The 17082-nt window shown below is 50.1% G+C and overlaps 1 protein-coding gene across 7 annotated transcripts; it reads left to right on the top strand.

Moving 5' to 3' along the window:
* The first annotated feature begins 4626 nt into the window (after positions 1-4626).
* On the top strand, positions 4627-16468 carry BRD2 (bromodomain containing 2). 7 transcript variants are annotated; one of them, XM_081043451.1, is made up of 14 exons: positions 4941-5081; positions 7591-8896; positions 10446-10749; positions 10998-11089; positions 11355-11492; positions 11978-12116; positions 12200-12414; positions 12511-12885; positions 13403-13531; positions 13723-13971; positions 14116-14381; positions 15008-15312; positions 15546-15668; positions 15764-16468. In XM_081043451.1, the coding sequence occupies exons 5-14, from the start codon at positions 11382-11384 to the stop codon at positions 15898-15900; spliced, it is 2049 nt and encodes a 682-aa protein (XP_080899577.1). In that variant the 5' UTR covers positions 4941-5081; positions 7591-8896; positions 10446-10749; positions 10998-11089; positions 11355-11381; the 3' UTR covers positions 15901-16468. The 7 variants fall into 7 exon arrangements, with proteins under 7 accessions (XP_080899572.1, XP_080899577.1, XP_080899575.1 ...); XM_081043450.1 differs by lacking the exon at positions 4941-5081 and adding an exon at positions 6472-7191; XM_081043446.1 differs by lacking the exon at positions 10998-11089 and having other exon boundaries at positions 4627-5081.
* The last annotated feature ends 614 nt before the right edge of the window (positions 16469-17082 follow it).

The raw sequence follows: 17082 nt of genomic DNA, 5'->3' as shown, positions 1-17082 counted from the left end.
AAAATTCAAGGATCTATCAACTTGGATGGAATAAAAAAAAAAGTGACCTTATTTTCAATAACATCTGACTGAAATTTAGTTTTATGAATGTTAGAAAATAAATCTTTGTAGTACTAGCAGTACCTTAATGTTGTCATCAATAGGAATCATCATCAATTCATATTTTTATATCACATACAGACATCACAAAGTATCTCTACAATTAGGGGAGTTGTTAGACCTGCCAACAAATCATTGTATTTAATGTGTTAGTTAAGAATCACAAGTACGAGGTGGGATCGAAACATATGGTGAATGTTTAAATAAAAATTATTACAGTAAAAGACACATTGCCATTAATCCCCCTCAAAATACTCCCCACCCCCACCCCTGCCTGCTTCCAACACACTTATCCCATCATTCTTGCCATTTTCTGAAGCAGTTCTGGAAGTCCTCTTTTGTGTCTTATTCTCCCACTATATAAATGCTGTCGTGGCTGCCTCAATGTCCTGAATAGATTCAAGACATTTACCTTTCATGGTCTTTTTGACTTTGGGGAAGAGCCAGAAGTTGCTCAATGCCAGATCGGGTGAATAAGGTGGATGAGGACACACTGTAATATTTTTATTTGACCGAAATTGCTGTACCAGAAGCGATGTGTGACATGGAGCATTGTCATGATGGAGAATGAAACCATTTGCCCATTTCATGTTGCTTGTGACCCATGACTTATGGCACACTTTAAAACACACCTTCTCTAAACTGTAGCTCACACCCAACTGCCCAGAACAAGTTGAAACTTGTCACACACTGTTACTAAGGTTTGATGTGCTGCTTCCCATATTGAAAATCCCCACCTTTCCGTTGGATGGTACTCAGCAGCAGCAGTCACTGTAACTTTTTTTAATCACACGTCATATTGTATTAATAAATGAAACACACATTAGTAGACCATCATACATTTTTAAAAATATTTTGATAATTGTATATTTTGGTTATGCATTTACAGATATGTTGGACAAGGTCCACAGGCACCACCAAACTGCCATTCATTTAACTACCATGTCACTGGAGCTTTCTCTGGTGCTGGCTTACTCATGTTACGTTGTTCTGCTTTTCCTTCTCGTTCGATGCTCTTCTGTTGGTTCCACTTCCCATTCTTGCTCTCTGTATGGGGATCTAACCCAAAGCTCAATCCATGACCCACAACTAAATTGTTTTCTACTTCCTCCTTTATAAATATCACCTCCCTGCATGAATGATTCAAACACTGCCTCAAAGATGACTCCCAAATCTACCTCTCCTAATCTTTTTTGCTCCATCTTCAATTCCAGATCTTAAACTACCTGGTGTGCTTAGCAACCAGAATGACATACCATACAGAGGCAGACTGCCTGGGCTCAAATTCCAGCTTTGGTCACTTACTAAAAGCATGCCCATGGGCAAATTATTTAACATCTCTTGCTCAGTTGCTTCATTTGAAAAATGGGGGTGATAACAGTATCTACTTGTAGGGTTATGATTAAGAGAGTTAATACATGTAAGGTATTTATAACAGGGCCTGACACATTTTAAGTACTCAATAAATGTCAGCTATCACCAGCCTCATCTCTTTCCAACCTAACATTTTTATTTGGTGTTTATGAACAGGTACAGTGCTAGCCATTAGGGATATGAAGCTGGGGTTCCTATCAAATGACATAATCCTGATCAAGTCATTGTTCAAACACACTCAGTGGCTCCCCACTGAGCCCAAACTTAACAGTACTAGAAATCCTTCCCAACACTGCCCCAAATAAATCCACCTTCCAGTCTCCTCTCCTCTCGCTCTACTTCTTGTAGCTTATATTCTATTCTGGCCAGACTGGACAGAACTGCTCTTTGTAAACATGACCTATGCTGTTCTACTTGTCTTTTCTCACCACTCTAATGTGTCAGATATGTACTTGACAGCAATGATTGTCTTATTATGGTTATGTCCCCAATACTATGCGTGGTGCCCTGTAAATGTATACATTACAATCTTACCTAAGTCACATACTTACTTAAGCATCAATTTCCTTCAACATTTGCTCGCTTTGTGAGCACCCCCTATTGGCCAGGTACTATGCCAGGAGCTGAGACACATATTTTTTTTTAAAAAGACTACAACGTGGCCCTGTTCTCAAGATCAAAATCTAATAAGGGAGAGAAATAATGTAATCACATAAATGCTATTCACTGTGAAACGTGTAATCATAAAAGGGACACCAAGGAGTGAGCAGTCAGCTCAACTTGGGAAGCAAGAGTAGGCTTTTCAGATGATGCTTTGGGAGCTTAGATGGACTGGGGAAAAGTCTATTCCGTTAGACTGCAGTATGTGTAAAATACAGAGGCATAATGCAATAGGAACAGTTCATTATGGCTGGATTACAGGACACAAGAAGGGGCTACACAGGCTGAAGGGTAGGCAGACTTTTCTGTCAAGCTCAGGAATTTGGACTTTATCACACAAGCAAGGAGGAATTCACATGAGGCTTAAACAGCAGCACATAGCCAGAGTTGTATTTTGGAAAGCTCACTCCTGACAGTATTGTGGCAGAGGCAGAGAGGAAAATCTAGAGCAGCAGTGTTCAACAGAACTTTCTGCAATGATGGAATGTTCTGTAATTTGTGCCGTCCAATATGACAGCCATTAGCCACATGTGGCTAACAAGAACTTGAAATGTGGCTCATGCAACTGAGGAACTAAATTTAAAATTGCATTTAATGTTAATTTGAATAGCCACATGTGGCTAGTGGCTTCTATTGGACAGTGCAGCTTTAGTGATAGGGAATATCAGTTAGGAAGAAGCTGTTGATGTAGCTCAGGTGACAGCACAAGGATTCCAGACTTTGTCACTGAATAGCTGCCATTGGCCAGGATAATATAGCAGCAAGTCTAGTGTGAATACAGATCACATCCATTTTTTTTATATATGAGTCTGTTTGAACCAAACTGACAACATATGCTGGGCAGCCAGATCTCAAATGCTCCCCAGATTGCAACCCTTTTGAACAGGTTGAAACGTCTGAGGGTTATCCAAGTGGTAATATTTGCTAGCAAGTTTAGCTCAGGAGAGTTTTCTGAACTAAAGATACAGATTTGAGAGGCTTTGGGTCATTGAGTGAGGTTAGTTAGAGAAGATGAACAGAACTAGAGGCAAACTGAGGCAAAATGCTGGCAAACACCAACGCTTAAGAAGGAACTAAAGGAGAGCGCATGAAAGGGACTGGAGAGGAACAGCTGGGCAAGTAGGAAGAGAAACAAGTGAGACTGGTCACAGAAATCAAGGGTGTGGAGAATTTCAAGAAGGAAGCGTCATCAAGTGTCAAATGCCTCACAGAGGTCAAACAGCCAGAACTGAAAAGCGTTTCCTGCTCTCGCCAATTAGGAGGCCCCTGGTGACACTGGCCAGAACAGTTTCAGTAGTGCAAGAAATGGACCGAGCAGTGGGGATGGGGCAGAGAGAGGGGCATTTCATCATTTCAGGTCTTGACTGCACAGAGGAGCTGAGAGGCGAACGCGTCTATAAGGGGACACAATATTAATAAGGTTTTCTTTCTTTCCCTTTGTTTTCTTTCTGGACCAGGAAACTCGTAGAAAGTAGTTGAAAATACCAACTGGTAGAAAATGGAGGATAGCTTCAGAGTAATAGATAAGGCTGACCAGGTCAAAAGAAAACGGATTTCCTTAAACAGAAGAGGCCTTCTGGTACAACGGTAAAGGGATAGACATGGCCGTTTACGAGAGAGAAAGCGGAGTGCTGCAAGTGGGCCTTTCTGTTCCGTTCTGATCGCGGGGCGTGGCGGCCGTGGGGGTTTGCGGACTACAGAATGAAAATTCACACTCTGAGCGTCAAGGGATATTACTGGCTACCAACAAGTAAAAGGTCTGCTTCAGGTGCAACTTAATCCCCGTAACGTCCCTAAGTTAGATCGTTACGGGACTGGTTCAAGATCGAGAGAGGGCAAAGCCTGAGGAAAAACGATTAGAATTTTAATTTAAATGGTCCAGCCCGAGTTGAGTACAGAAGTAAACGTGATCAGAAGGCCGGTAAATTTTGTAGAACTACCAGGAACTAGCAGGTCTCAATGAAGTACTCAAGTTCGGGTAGTAGGTGCAAGGTAATTGAGAGGTTGGGAAAGCGCTGCAGACAAAGCTGCGCAACAACGCCCACATTTAGCGTCCGCACCTCACCTCCCTGCGCGCGGCAGGCACCCCGAGGGTAACGCACTCCCTGTCCCGTGGTCGAACGACAGTACTCCGGGGAAGGGCCTCACTCTGCACACCCTCACATCTCCAGATCCAGGCCCCATTCTACTTCACTGACGCCAGTTCGGTGGTGCGCATTTCCGCTGGACCCCAGCCAGAACGTGCAAAGCTGCACCTTACACCTGCGGAAAATGAATACAGTGCAGCCGCCGCAGGACGCCCCGTGAGACCGCAGACAGCAGGGAAAAGGCCATCACAACAGGTCGGCGCACCGCGCCCGCTTCCGCCCCACCCACAGCGCGCGCTCCCGGACCCGCCGCGGGAGCTGAGGTGCCCGCCTGGACGCCTGCGCACTGCTGTTCTGCCCGCGGCCTCCTTTCCCCTCCCCCAATCCGGTCGCACCTTGCGCCTGCGCAGTGCACGTTCCCGGGCTGCGGCAGCCATGCTGAACCCATACGGAGAGGCGAGTTGGGGGGGGACAGGGTCGTTGACAGTGGGATAGGGAGCCGGGATACGGAGAAGCAGCTGAATTAGATTGCACCGGGTCTCTGGAAACAGGCCTGGGCCAGGCAGTTCCCTTGGCCCCTTGCGCGACCCCCAGGAACCTTCGGAAAACTGGCCCCGTGGGGTGGGGGGGGACGGCTGGCACGTGACCCGAGTCAGCCAATCTCGGTGTTGCTTACGTGGCCGCGCGGCCCCGATGATCTCCCCACCCCCCCAGCTCTGTGGAGAAGGGAGGGGCTGGGGGCTACGCCCCCTCCCCCAACACAGTTTCAGTTTCCGGGGGGGTGACACCCCGGATTACATCCTCCCCCCGCACCAAGGCGAGGGGAACATTGGATCCCCCCTGGAAGGTTCCACCATCCAGGTAAGAAGGGGACCTTGGACGGGGATGTTGCCAGTCATCCAATGGGGGGGAGCCCGGGAGGGAAATTCTTGGGGTTCAGAGTAGAATCCTGAGGGTGGGTTTGTCCTTCTAATAGTTCACAGCCAATGGGAGAGTGAAGAGGGGCGAGCGGGAGAGGGCACTGCTGATGGGGGAGGGGAATGGCCAACCTCAAACCTCCATACCAAGTGGAGGGCAAAGGGGCGGGGGCGGTGTGTACCCCCCCATTCCATTCGTCCCCTGGGGGGTACACGAGTCCGGAGCCAGGTGAGGTTTCCTTTCGGCGGTCGGAGGGAAGGGTGACTTAGTGGGCTGAGGAGTGGGAATGGTGACTAGTTCCTACTTTTTGGGATGTGATGGTTTAGGGTTGAGTGGACAATCCGGGGTGTGAACTGAGATTGTTCCCAGGAGCCCACTCCCTTTCTCCCCGGACTCTGTCAGGAGCATTTTTGTGCTTCCTTTGTGCCAGCGTTAGGAAGCTCGGTTATCACATGGCATGCTGGAGGTGACTCTTGGAGTCGTTTATCGAATTTGGGTGCATTCACGTGGACACGGCCTATGGAACCTTGTGCACAAAACTGTTGCCCCGTTGGGGTCTTAGCTGAGCATATGCCTACTTCTGGCTGAGGAGGGCTTACAGGCTGAAAGCTAGGGGTCAGTTTAAGAGCAGAAACCAGGCCCCAAGTCGGTGCTGGGAGGGCGGTAAAAAGCGTGGTCTGAGACTTGAGGGAGTGAGGCTTAGGATCTGGAATCATTTCGCAAATCACAAGGTTTCGGGTTTCTCCAGGGTGGCGTTTTTTTGCTTCCATCCCCTCCCCCATTCCTGAACAGTTCTCTCCTTGTGTACTGCGGGGGAGGGAACGGAAAGGAGGGAAGAGTTACTTTTCCAAATTACTGAGTAGCAGTAGCCTCCTCTGTGACTCATGTGGGGGAAGGGAGGACTGGGAGGGAGAGGGGAGCAGTGACTTTCCGGAATGCAGGGAAATAAGCCAGAGTAATGCCTGGCTGCCCTTTCGCTTTCTAAGGCCCACTATTTTCTCGCCCTCCTAAATTTTTCTTTCCTGGCCGGCCTTTGTGCAGACTTGCAAGGCCCCGGGTGGAGAAAAACAGATTTGGGAGGCTGAGCCACTGGGGAATGCAGTGGGGGAGGGGAGAAGGCCCTTGCAAAGTTGCTGTGTCATTGCTCTCCGCGCGGCTACCGGGCGGACCCGCATGTACTTTTCGGGCCGCAGCCCGATACCTTGCGGAAGGGGTGGGGTACGAATCTACTTTCCCAGGCGCACTTCCCCCCTGCAGGGTTTGCACGACTAGGGAGGTCGTGGAGACGGGAGAGTGACGGCCATTTTAGACGCAGTAACCGAGGTTAGGGCTCGAGCTATTGAAGGAGGGTGATGTGGTAGGAGCTCAAGGATCTTCTAGGCCCTCACGAGCGCTTCCAGAGGGAGGGCGTTCTTAAATATTCGTTGACTTGCATTAATTTTTTTTCTGATAGGCATAGTATATCTTCCTTGGTGTCCAGAAAAAAAGGCAATGGGGGGCACCTCCCGCTGAAACCCGGATGGGGGAAATTATTTCTCCCATTTGGGGTGGGGGGAACCCCAGAGGTGGCTTTAGAGATCCAGACCTTGTGTTCTGGTTCTTCATTCGTAGTTTAACCCTATTCAGATCAGATGGGGAAAACTTAGATAAGTGGGTTGGAGGGGAGGGGGCGAAACTGAGCTCCCAAAATGGCTCCTGCCCCTCCTCGGAGGCGGACGGCCCGGGGGGAGGGGAGAAGGGGAGAGAGGAGGGGGAGGGCTAGTGAGCCGCAGCCGCCGCCTCCTCCGCTCGCCCTCCTCCCTGGCGCTGACCGATGGACCAGCTGCTCCGTGGGGAGGACTCCGGACCCTGGTGGGGGGTGGGGGCCCTTCCGCCCCCACGGTGGAAGGGACCCTAAGGGGGTTGTGGGCATGCCCTCGGGGAGGAGGAGGCGGGGAGCGCGAGGAAGTCTGAGCTCTCTTAGTGGTGGGGGGGGTGTTCACCCTGATTCGCCCCTCGCAGTACTTGTTTTTTCCGCTCTGAGCCAGACACCGGAATGAAGTTTGGGGAGAAGGTGGGTTTCAGACAGGTGTGTTTGGAGATTTTGCTCCTATTTTAAAGGGAAGCCGAGCTTTTGTTGAGCAGGCAGATATTTGTATTAATAACTGAAGGTATGAGTGGGGAGAAATTGGAGAGGTCCTTGGGGTGCAAGTTTTTGGAACGTCGTTTAGGTTTGGCTATTTTGCTGGTAGAGTTTTGGAGAGTTCAAAGATCGATTCAGAGGACCGTTTTGTCTTTGGTTGTTTGACCTGGGGAAGGGCGGGGGCGATTTTAAGACTCTGGCAAGCCTGTATCTTTTATTGTGGAACATAGGGACGTTAGATCCCGCTTTCACTACATTTGGGAGCCCTTAACCGTTTATCCAGAGAACCAGGCCGCGGCTTTTAAGATGGCGTCTCCTTCCTCGTTTCAGATTCTTCACTGCAGCGGCCTCACTGCCGAGAACCACCACCCTCCAGGCGTCCTGCGGCCACACCCTGGCGGCCGAGGTTGGCTACGCCCACACAGGCCCCTCCAGTCCTGCCGGTTTGGCCAATGGAGGAGCAACGAATGGTACGACCTGTCCGAGCTTGGCAGTCGCCAGTCGCACCCGGCCTGGACTCCTGGGAAGACTTTGTTGGAAGGGGAGTTGGGGAGAGGGTGCTGCGCCCCTGCCAACCTCCTTTCCCTGGAGTCGCGGAACCACAGCGCAGCCAATTGGCTTGGAGATATGGCGGGTTGCCTCTTCCCAATGGGTCTATGCGGCATTCTTCTGCCTGGTGACTGACGCCTTGGAAATGAAGTTTGTGACGTCATCCCTTCGGCTGACCAATAGAAAACGCTCCCGCGGAGAGGCGTACCTCCCCCTTCGACTCGGCATCTTTACGCGCGTGAGCGAGCGTGCGCGCGCGGAAAGGGTGGGGGAAAGCTCGAGCACGGTGGCGCGCATGAGCGGCGAAGCTCCTCCCCCCTGCCTATATATAAAGGGCTGGCGCGGGGCTCGGCGGCGCCATTTCGCGCTGGAGTGGAGCAGCCTCTAGAACGGGCTGGAGGATTCTGCCTACCGATACAGCCTTCGGGTCGTCGGGGCCCGCCATTACAATCCACGTCCATCCGCTTGGAAATGGCCTTCGTCTCGGCCTATGACCGGTCCCGGCGGACAGTACAGACCCCGTAGAAGCCCCCGAAGCTCCCCTTTTTCGGGCCCCGCCCAATCCTCGGAATCTGTCCACCCCCTCTACTCCGCCCTCAAGAGGATTTCAAAGATGGAGGCGGCGGCTCCCTAAACCACTTTTCGTGTTCATCCGCCTCCATCGAGATCGAAACGGGACCTCGTCCACTCCGGACGGTCCCAGCAGGAAGAGGGGAGCCTTGCAGACCAACAGCAGGCAATATTGACGACGGTGTCTGGGATTGGGGGCTTTCTTAGGGTTTGAAGAGTCCGTTCCCCCCTTGCTCGCCCTCCTCTGCTGAGGCCGCCGCCATTTTCTCGCTGTCCGCCTCCTGCAGAGCGCGCCAAGCTGCCGGGAGCTTTCCGAGAAGCAGCGGAGGAGACTGCATTCGTGCCAGCCCGGTGGGGGGGTTGTCGCCTGGAGGGCAAGGGCAGCGGCCCCCCCCACTTCCCGGGTTATGCTGGACCGGGCGGTAAGGGGAACCGAGGCCACCCGGACTTTCCGCGGTTGAGGGCAGCGCCGGTTCCCCACGGTCAAGATGCTGCAAAACGTGACTCCCCATAACAAGTACGTCGCCGGGAGTGGGAAAGGGGTGTTGGGGGATAGTGGCACCGGGATGTAGGACGTTGGGTTCGGAGGGAATACGGAACGACTCGGGCGCGTCGCTGACCGCTGGCGCGACTGTTGGCTCTCGGGGCTCGCGGCAGGGATTGAGCGACGGTTTGGGAATCTTGGTAGCGTCCCAGACACTGCGCACGGGGGGAGTGCAGGTTGTCAGTGTCCGGTACTTTCCCCGCGGTGGTCCAGTCTTAACCGAGCCGGGCAGAGCTAGGTCGGTGGCGGAACGTAATGGAGAAGGACGACATTGATTGGGCAGCGGAGCCTCTGGGTCTGGTGTTTAGAGACGGTTTGTCATAGTCTTTTGCGGGTTCGTGGTCGTATTTTGTGCCTTATAGGGTTGCCATGGTGATAGAGCTTCGGGGACTGGCAACGGGAATTCCCAGAGTAGGGTAGAGGGATTACTGTTTCAGCCTGTGAGCTCCTACTGTCTAGGGTAGGTCGTTAAACGGCTTGCCTTTCAGTGACTGGATCGGTTTTGTGTTTGTGGGGGGAGGGTGATTTGACAGCATTGAGAGGTTTTTTAAGGCGGGAAGGGGGAGCTAAGGATTCTTTCGTTCAGCTCTCTTGGCATGTAAACAATGAGATCTCAGGGTAGTGTCTTTAGTCTTAGGTCCTGGGGAAAACACCTGGTCCTGAGGAGCGCCAGAAAGTAAACTTGAACTACTCTTGGCTTTTGATCTCCAGAGTTGATGCTACAGTGGGAACTGTTGGAACCGTGTTTTTTTGGCAGGATTGGGGGGTGGTCTGTTATCAAGGAACTTGCTGACCTTGACTGGGCAACTCTTTTTTGAATCCCTTGGAAAGGAGACTGAATTTGCAGATTGTTTTGGGGGACTGGCAGTGGAGTTATTCCAGGCTGTGAAGTCTGACACGCTCCTTGTCTGATTTTTTTTTTTTTTTGAGTTGGTGTGGTTTTCCGTTAGATTTTTTTTTTTTTTTTTTTTTTTGCTTTGAAGTTAACTATGCAGAGCTTGTGGAGGGTGCTGATCTCTTCTGCGCAGAGGGAGTCTTAGGCAGCTCATTGGCATTCTACAAAATTCTCCGTTTTGTTCCCTTTTTTCACCTGCTACTCTCAGGCTCATCCACCATGGCAACCACCAAGCCCCTAGTGAGCTCAGCCTTGAGTTTCTCTGCTACACCCATTTTAGTTAAGTCCCATCCCCATGAGCTTGTGGTTCTCAGATGCTGTGTGCTATAAGAAACCATCTTGGGGCTTTTTTTTTTTCCCCTGAATAAAAAAATAATAGAGTTCATCAGACTCTGGAAGATGGGAGATCTGGGTAGATACACTAAAAATAAACAAAAACAAGGAGAGGGGAGATTATAATAAAAGTTCTGGATGTTTGAATACTGCTTGTAGTTAATGTCCACTTCCATAAACTTGCCCACCTGTCACTAGTTCCCAAGCCTGGATTTATCGGGTGTGTAGTGTAAATTGCACTCTCCCTAATTTTTAAGAGCTTACTACATCTAATTTTGTTTCCCATTTTCACAGGCTCCCTGGGGAGGGGAATACAGGGTTACTGGGGCTGGGCCCAGAGGCTGCAGCACCAGGGAAAAGGATTCGAAAGCCCTCCTTGTTGTATGAAGGATTTGAAAGCCCCACAATGGCTTCAGTGCCAGCTTTACAACTGACCCCTGCCAACCCACCGCCTCCAGAGGTGTCCAACCCCAAAAAGCCAGGACGGGTTACCAACCAGCTGCAGTACCTGCACAAGGTAGTGATGAAGGCTCTGTGGAAACATCAGTTTGCATGGCCTTTCCGGCAGCCTGTGGATGCCGTCAAACTGGGTCTGCCGGTGAGTAGAGAGGTTGGAGTGGGGGTGTGGCAATGAACACGAATGTGTGTGAGTGGAGGTGGGTTGTTTATAGTGTAGCTGCTGCGGCCCCTAGGGATTCCCTGTCTCTCCTTTATAGGGTAGATAACCACCAGATTTCTGCCTTCTTGGTCCTTTGTGATTAATCCAACCGTTTGCTACCTTGGCATCTCTCATTGTGCCCTCCATGTGTCCTTCCTTAACTTTTGTGCCCTGGCTCCATTTTACAGATTCCCACCCCGGGTTGGGAGAGGACCACGGTGGCCAAAATTCTTAGCTTCTTCCTCTCCCTCATGCAGCCAATGGATAGCCAGCCCCAGAGGTAATGTCACAGGATGGGAAACTTTCCAGAGCTGGGTGGGAGGTGGGTGGTTAGAGAAAGGCAGTAGGGGCCTCCTGCTGGGTGTTAAGAATTCTGTTCCATTTTTGTCTGTCCCACAGTTTAATTGGGGCCGCAGTTTAGGGGACTGCTTAGTCTTTTGACACATAGGGGGGTGTGTGTGTGCGTGAATGTGTGTTGGGGTTAGTAGTTTGCCTGGGAGAACAGGCATTTTTCAGTGGCTCTGACCTGGTATTTCTTTTTTTAGGATTATCATAAAATTATAAAGCAGCCTATGGACATGGGTACTATTAAGAGAAGACTTGAAAACAACTATTATTGGGCTGCCTCAGAGTGTATGCAGGATTTTAACACCATGTTCACCAACTGTTACATCTACAACAAGGTGAGTTTTTCTGTACGTGTTCCTTAGTAGATGCGGAGAGCCAGTGAGTGCTCCTATTGCTAGATGTTTTGTCTACACAGAGTTGAAGTTTTACTACAGAAGGTGTTCTCAGAGTAGTAAGGATCTAAAAAGTCTGAGCTCCAAAGGGTGCCACTGAACAGTGACGGGGCTTCAGAAATCCAGTGTTAAAGGTTATTTCAGTAGAACACATTTCATACTTGGGGATGGCCCTGTTTCTCAGAAATTTCCAGAGACCTGAGTAGAACAGGATCTGTTCCCTTATTTTTTAATTTACTCATATTCTGCCTGAGGGACAGAGTTGGAAGAGAAAATGGGGGATTAGTGGCCCAGTGAAGGTAGTTTTTAGTCCTAGGTGGTGGATTTATCTAAGGGGGTGGTGATGGTGCCTAGAGCTAGAAATTGTTTTTAAGAAAAGTAGTTCCATCTATCTTTCACTGGCATTTGAACCTTTTTGTTCCTTGTAGCCCACTGATGATATTGTCTTGATGGCACAAACGCTGGAAAAGATATTCCTACAGAAAGTGGCATCGATGCCACAAGAGGAACAAGAGCTTGTGGTGACCATCCCTAAGAACAGCCACAAGAAGGGGGCCAAATTGGCAGGTAGGAGGAGTGGGACTTTTGCTAATGGAGACCAAAAGATGGGAAAGATGATCAAACTAATCTTTTTTTTTTCTCTTTCCCAGCGCTCCAGGGCAGTATCACCAGTGCCCATCAGGTGCCTGCTGTCTCTTCTGTGTCTCACACAGCCCTGTATACTCCACCTCCTGAGATACCTACCACTGTCCTCAACATTCCCCATCCATCGGTCATCTCTTCACCCCTTCTCAAGTCCTTGCATTCCGCCGGCCCCCCGCTCCTTGCTGTCTCTGCAGGTCCTCCAGCCCAGCCCCTTGCCAAGGTATAGATCTGTGGAATTCTTTGGGGCAGTGGGGCAGGAAAGTCTTGAATGAGGTGAATCTGGAATAAAAGGTTCCCATCTTGTTTTTGTCTGCAGAAAAAAGGGGTAAAGCGGAAAGCAGATACTACCACCCCTACACCTACAGCCATCCTGGCTCCTGGTTCCCCAGCTAGCCCCCCTGGGGGTCTCGAGCCTAAGGCAGCACGGCTTCCTCCGATGCGCAGAGAGAGTGGCCGCCCCATCAAGCCCCCACGCAAAGACTTGCCTGACTCTCAGCAACAGCATCAGAGCTCCAAGAAAGGAAAGCTATCAGAACAGTTAAAACATTGCAATGGCATTTTAAAGGAGTTACTGTCTAAGAAGCATGCTGCCTATGCTTGGCCTTTCTATAAACCCGTGGACGCTTCTGCCCTTGGCCTGCATGACTACCATGACATCATTAAGCATCCCATGGACCTCAGCACTGTCAAGGTACCCACTGCATGGGGCAGCTGGGCTGCTTAGGCAGTGACTGGAGCCCAGGGAGCAATAAAAGCAGTCATTGCTCCTCATGGGCACACAGCAATCTTTGATTGTTGGTGTTTTCCTTTTGCAAAATAGTAGTGGAGCAGGGCGGATGGTCAAATACTTGTTAAGAGTCCCTAATTCTGGGAGTTTGAAACTGTAGGGTTTTGTCTTCAAAGCAACACGACTCATCTACAATTAAACCCTGCTTATTGGGAGTGTTGGGTTTGGGGAGTTAAAAGGTTGGGATGATAGTCAGGGCCACCCACCCTCCCTATCACTTTGAAATGATTTTTTTCCCAAACATAGATATTTCTTCAACCCACCCAAATACCTTTGACTTCAAACTTGAACCTCAGGGCACAGATCCTTAAAGTCACCCCTACTGTGCTCTCAAAAGAGGGCTTCTCTTGCGGTGTCTGGGGTTGGCAGGGAAAGGTGAGGCTCCTGCCTGTGCAGCTTCTGATGCTGCCTCCTTCTGCAGCGGAAGATGGAGAATCGGGATTACCGGGATGCGCAGGAGTTCGCTGCTGATGTGCGGCTTATGTTCTCCAACTGCTATAAGTACAACCCCCCAGACCACGATGTTGTGGCCATGGCACGAAAGCTGCAGGTGAGCGCCAAGGTCGGAGTCGGAAAAATCAATGGGTCTGGGGAGAGGTTTTTGTCATCTGGCTGTGTGCACAGCCTCAGTGAGGCTCTCGTAGGCCTTACAGTTGGAAACGAGCTAAAGCGTCAGGTGGCTGGGTGTGGGTAATAGGGGCACTGTCTCCCAGCATGGTTTTGAGTCTGCCCCTCTTTCAGGATGTATTTGAGTTCCGTTATGCCAAGATGCCAGATGAACCACTGGAACCAGGGCCGCTGCCAGTCTCTACTGCCTTGCCTGCTGGCCTGGCCAAGTCTTCTTCCGAGTCCTCAAGTGAGGAAAGCAGCAGTGAGAGCTCTTCCGAGGAGGAGGAGGAGGAAGAGGAAGAAGACGAAGAGGAAGAAGAGAGTGAAAGCTCTGACTCGGAGGAAGAAAGGGCTCATCGCCTAGCTGAACTACAGGAACAGGTGCTTCTTTGTCACTGTTCAGTTTACTGAGCAAGACGTTCGAGCCCAGTCTTTGCCGTGACTTTCTCTCTTAGTCTTTTTCTTTTTAAATTGTCTGTTGATGTGTTTTTCCCATTTCACATCTTGATTCCTTTTCCTCTCTAGCTTCGGGCAGTACATGAACAATTGGCTGCCCTGTCCCAAGGCCCAATATCTAAGCCCAAGCGGAAGAGAGAAAAAAAAGAAAAGAAGAAGAAACGGAAAGCAGAGAAGCACCGCGGCCGGGTTGGGGTAGATGAAGATGACAAGGGGCCTCGGGCACCCCGCCTCTCTCAGCCCAAGAAGTCCAAGAAAGCAAGTGGCTCTGGGGGTGGCAGTGCTGCTACACTAGGCCCCACAGGCTTTGGACCTTCTGGAGGAAGTGGCACCAAGTGAGTTCTAACAGGATAGGAGGCAGAGGCGAGCTTGGCTATTTCTGTAATCTCTTCGGGGGAAGGATGCTTTCTACCACTCCTTGTACAGTTTTCTCTAAGCCAGGGGTTACTTAGCAAATGTTTCCTGTAAGTGGCCAGGTGACAGACACAGACTTTGAGGGCCGTAGGGTCTCAAAGCTGCTCTGTTCTGACAGGACAGTGCAAAAGTAGCCATAGGCAATAAAGATGTGAACATGAATGTTTCAATAAAACTTTATTTACAAAAACAAGTGGTAGGTCAGATGTGGCCCAGGGCCATAGTTTGCCCACCCCTTTCTCTAAACCAGTCTGTTTTTTGTTTTTCATAGTAGAGTGGATTAGTAGTGCTTTAAGAACAAAAGATGCACTTCTGCCAGCATACCTATGTTTAGTTCTTAAAGCCCAAAATAAATGGAAAATGGTTGGCATGTAAGAATCTGCTTCCCTATTAGTGCCCCAAAAGCCCATTTCTGGCTCAGTCATTTGCATTTATAAAGAAAGCTCCACACCAAGCGGGAAATCCAAATTACTGGATTGAACAGTGGGAACATGTTGGGATGAGGGGTTAAGGATGCTTCTATAATTGAGTTTTCTTTTGCCTGTAGACTGCCCAAAAAGACTACCAAGGCGGCCCCACCTGCCTTGCCTACAGGCTATGATTCGGAGGAGGAAGAAGAAAGCAGGCCCATGAGTTACGATGAGAAGCGGCAGTTGAGCCTAGACATCAACAAACTACCTGGGGAGAAGCTGGGTCGAGTTGTTCACATAATCCAAGCCAGGGAGCCGTCTTTACGTGACTCGAACCCAGAAGAGATTGAGATTGATTTTGAAACTCTCAAGCCATCCACGCTTAGAGAGCTTGAACGCTATGTCCTCTCTTGCCTACGAAAGAAACCTCGGAAGCCCTACAGTAAGTGTGAATGAGGCCCCTGTGACTGCAGCAGTTCTAACACCTCGGGACAGTTTAGAGAAGGCTGGTGGGGTGTGGAGACCTGAGGCGCTCAGTCTGCAGCTCCCAGGAGGGGGCGGGCCGCCATCACTTCCCTCCTGGTGTTCAAGAAAGAAACTTGGCAGCCCCAGGGTGCAATAAAACTTTCAGGGTGTTTACAGCAATCGCAGTCCTGATGTGTTTTCTTTTTCTAGCCATTAAAAAACCTGTGGGAAAGACAAAGGAGGAACTAGCTTTGGAGAAAAAGCGGGAACTAGAAAAGCGGTTACAGGATGTTAGCGGGCAGCTCAACTCCACCAAAAAGCCCCCCAAGAAAGGTGAGTATCTTGGACACCACTGCAAATTCACTATCTTCTGCCCTTTTGACTGACTTGACAAACGACATCTTTAACCTTCAACTTAATTTCTGCAGCGAATGAGAAAACAGAGTCGTCGTCAGCACAGCAAGTAGCGGTGTCCCGCCTCAGCGCTTCCAGCTCCAGCTCAGACTCCAGCTCCTCTTCGTCCTCTTCCTCCTCTTCAGACACCAGTGATTCCGACTCAGGCTGAGGGGCCAGGCCAGTTGGGGCGGGAGGCTCCGCAGGCCCGGACCCTTAGACCGCTCTGCCCCACCACTCCCCCTTGCTGTGATACTTGCTCATCTCACTCCCTCCCCCACCGTAGGAGAGCTGGCTCTGCAGGGGGCAGGGGTGCAGGGACATTACTGAAGGAGGGACATATTGGACAAAATCAGTGAGTTCCCAGCCCCATTGAGAGGGACCTCTTGGGCATAGAGCCCCCATTCAAAATGGGGCAGGGCTACAGGGTGAGTGAGCAAAGGCCCGGACAGGGAGTTACCCGAGGCCATAGCTGCCCTGTTGACGTGTAAAGGCCCAGTTTTGAGGTTGGTTCTAATTTATTTTAAGCTAGGCAAGGCTGAGGGGTGTGTGGGGCCATGGTGCCCTCGGCCTCCATGGGGAGGGAAGAGGGAGCTCATTTTTTACGTTGACATTTTTTTTCTACTCTGTTTTCCTTCTCCATTTGGGGCCCCTGGGGGTTTCTGTCATCTCCTCATTTGGTCCCCTGGATTGTCTTTCTTTGTTAATTCTAACTTGTAAATAAAGAAAATATTATTCAAGTTTTGAGTCAATTATGTTTCTGTGGTGCTTCAAAAGGAACATGATAGAATTGTCTGAGAATTTTGAGGGAAGTATTCCTGAAGCGAGAAAAAGGTAGAGCCATCTGAAGTTGGATTGGGTCTTAGCTTTTAAACCAGTAGGTTATTACGGTGATAAATGCATCTGCCCCTTGTAAAGTGAATCCTTCAAAATAACCTTAAGTTCATGATTTGCTTTGGTTTCGATTAAACAACCCCCCTGGCTCGTTCGTGCCACAAGAGTTTAGGATTCAACGCTTGAGATAGCCTCTGCAGTGTCCTCTGTCCTCTGCAGTGCTGGGTGGGTATTGGATACGCACTGGTGTGGTGGAGGGGAGGCATCCCACAGCCAGTATTCGGCACTGGGCAGCTGCCTTGAGAAGGTAACTAACTGGCTGTTTTGGCTTCAAATTGCAGATGGACAGCCCTGCATAGTTCATTAATAGAATGGCAGTTTAGAGCATTCAAGCAATTCTTAACCAAATTCAAATCACAGTATCTCCACAAGTCAAACTCCCTCGTATTGCTAAGGAGAGGGGTGCCTCAAGGAGCTGAGATGGGTGGGTTCTGGGATTTGGGGCTTACATATTTACCAT

The sequence above is a fragment of the Rhinolophus hipposideros genome, assembly GCF_964194185.1.
Source record: "Rhinolophus hipposideros genome assembly, chromosome: 3".
Taxonomy (NCBI): domain Eukaryota; kingdom Metazoa; phylum Chordata; class Mammalia; order Chiroptera; family Rhinolophidae; genus Rhinolophus; species Rhinolophus hipposideros.
Note: the sequence above shows the minus strand (reverse complement) of the source record. Positions and strands in the feature narration are given on the sequence as shown.

Coding starts and splice junctions, on each gene's coding strand:
- BRD2 (XM_081043446.1), top strand. CDS start 8,868: ATGCTGCAAAACGTGACTCCCCATAACAA. Junction 14,382..15,007: donor TCTGGAGGAAGTGGCACCAA/GTGAGTTCTAAC, acceptor TTTTGCCTGTAG/ACTGCCCAAAAAGACTACCA. Junction 15,669..15,763: donor CAAAAAGCCCCCCAAGAAAG/GTGAGTATCTTG, acceptor TAATTTCTGCAG/CGAATGAGAAAACAGAGTCG.